The 1,291-nt window shown below is 54.3% G+C and overlaps 1 protein-coding gene across 1 annotated transcript; it reads right to left on the bottom strand.

Annotated features, from left to right (window-relative positions):
- Window positions 1-214: 214 nt before the first annotated feature.
- On the bottom strand, window positions 215-1,105 carry LOC9649583 (pentatricopeptide repeat-containing protein At4g21065). The gene has a single exon (XM_002979594.2). It carries the CDS (start codon window positions 1,103-1,105, stop codon window positions 215-217), a length of 891 nt encoding a protein of 296 aa, XP_002979640.2.
- Window positions 1,106-1,291: the final 186 nt, after the last annotated feature.

The raw sequence follows: 1,291 nt of genomic DNA, 5'->3' as shown, positions 1-1,291 counted from the left end.
CGCCGGACGCACACCTAGCCGGTCGCAGGGAATGGCCATCACCGCCAGCTGGCGAGCAGCAGGCCTTTAACTTTCGGCAGTGTACGGCCAAAACACTATTAAGTGGCGCACAGCTGGCGGGCAGACAGTTGGCATCGTTAAGTCGAAACTGGGCCGGTGACGTGGCCTTTGCGTGCGTGGGTTCGAATCCCTAGACGTTTATTAGGGCTTATGGTTATTGTCCGCCACCTTTGAGCGAGGCAATCAGTTTCTTCACGCGGGCGACGTCGTCCCATCGGTTCAGCGTCGCGTACATGTTTGACAGGGAAATGTATGGACCGGCATTGCCGGGTTCTCGATCGATTGCTTTGGCTGCTACTCGCTCGGCGCGATCTACGTCCTTGTGGTTGCAAGATGCCCCGAGGAGGGATGTCCATGCCACGGCGAACGGGTGAAAGGGCAGGGTTTCGATCAGGGCCTCGGCTTCTTGCAGCCATCCTGCTTTGGCGAGCATGTCAATAAGGCTACCGTAGTGTTCTTCCTTGGGCTGGATGTTATGGTCGGATACCATGGAATTGTAGTAGTATATGCCATCCTCGACCAGGCCGGCGTGTGTGCACGCCGTGAGGACTCCCAAAAGTGTTACCTGGTTGGGCTTGGTGCCTTCCAAGTCCATCTTTTGGTAGAGCTCGAGGGCTTCGGTGCTATGCCCCTGTTGAGCATACCCTGCAATGGTGCAAGTCCAGGAGATCTGGTTTGGAGTGGGCATTCTGTGAAAGAGGGCGATAGCGTCTTGCATGCTCCCACATTTGGTGTAAAGATTCAAGAGAGCGTTGCAGAGAGAAGTGTCTTGTTCGTCAAATCCAAGCGATGCGGCACGCAAGTGGATGAACTTTCCATCTTGCAGTGATCCGATCGATCCCAATGCCTCGAGCAAAACCATAAAGGTGACGCCGTCGGGCTTGATGCCCTCGAGATCCATTTGGTGGAATAGCTCGATCGCGGCGTTGCTATCTCCAGCCTGGGCATACGCCGTGATCATTGTGTTCCAGGCAATCACACCCGGACTCGAGAGCTTTTCGAAAGTTTCCAAAGCTTTTGCAACGCTACCACACTTGGCATACATGTTTATCAAGCTGTTGCTCACGAGAGCGTCAACCTTTACAGACGATTCAAGGATTTTCTCGTGAATCAAAACTCCTCGATCGAGATCGCCCACATTCGCGCAAGCCTCGAGGGCACTCAAGAAGACCGGCGTGTCGAGATCCAAAGGTGGCGACGACGATCCAATAGCCTCAAAGAAGAGCTCCAA

Source organism: Selaginella moellendorffii, unplaced genomic scaffold, assembly GCF_000143415.4.
Source record: "Selaginella moellendorffii unplaced genomic scaffold, v1.0 SELMOscaffold_42, whole genome shotgun sequence".
Lineage (NCBI taxonomy): Eukaryota > Viridiplantae > Streptophyta > Lycopodiopsida > Selaginellales > Selaginellaceae > Selaginella > Selaginella moellendorffii.
Note: the sequence above shows the minus strand (reverse complement) of the source record. Positions and strands in the feature narration are given on the sequence as shown.

Bases quoted from the DNA above. Each gene is read 5' to 3' on its own strand.
- LOC9649583 (XM_002979594.2), bottom strand. From the start codon at position 1,105: ATGTATGCCAAGTGTGGTAGCGTTGCAAAAGCTTTGGAAACTTTCGAA.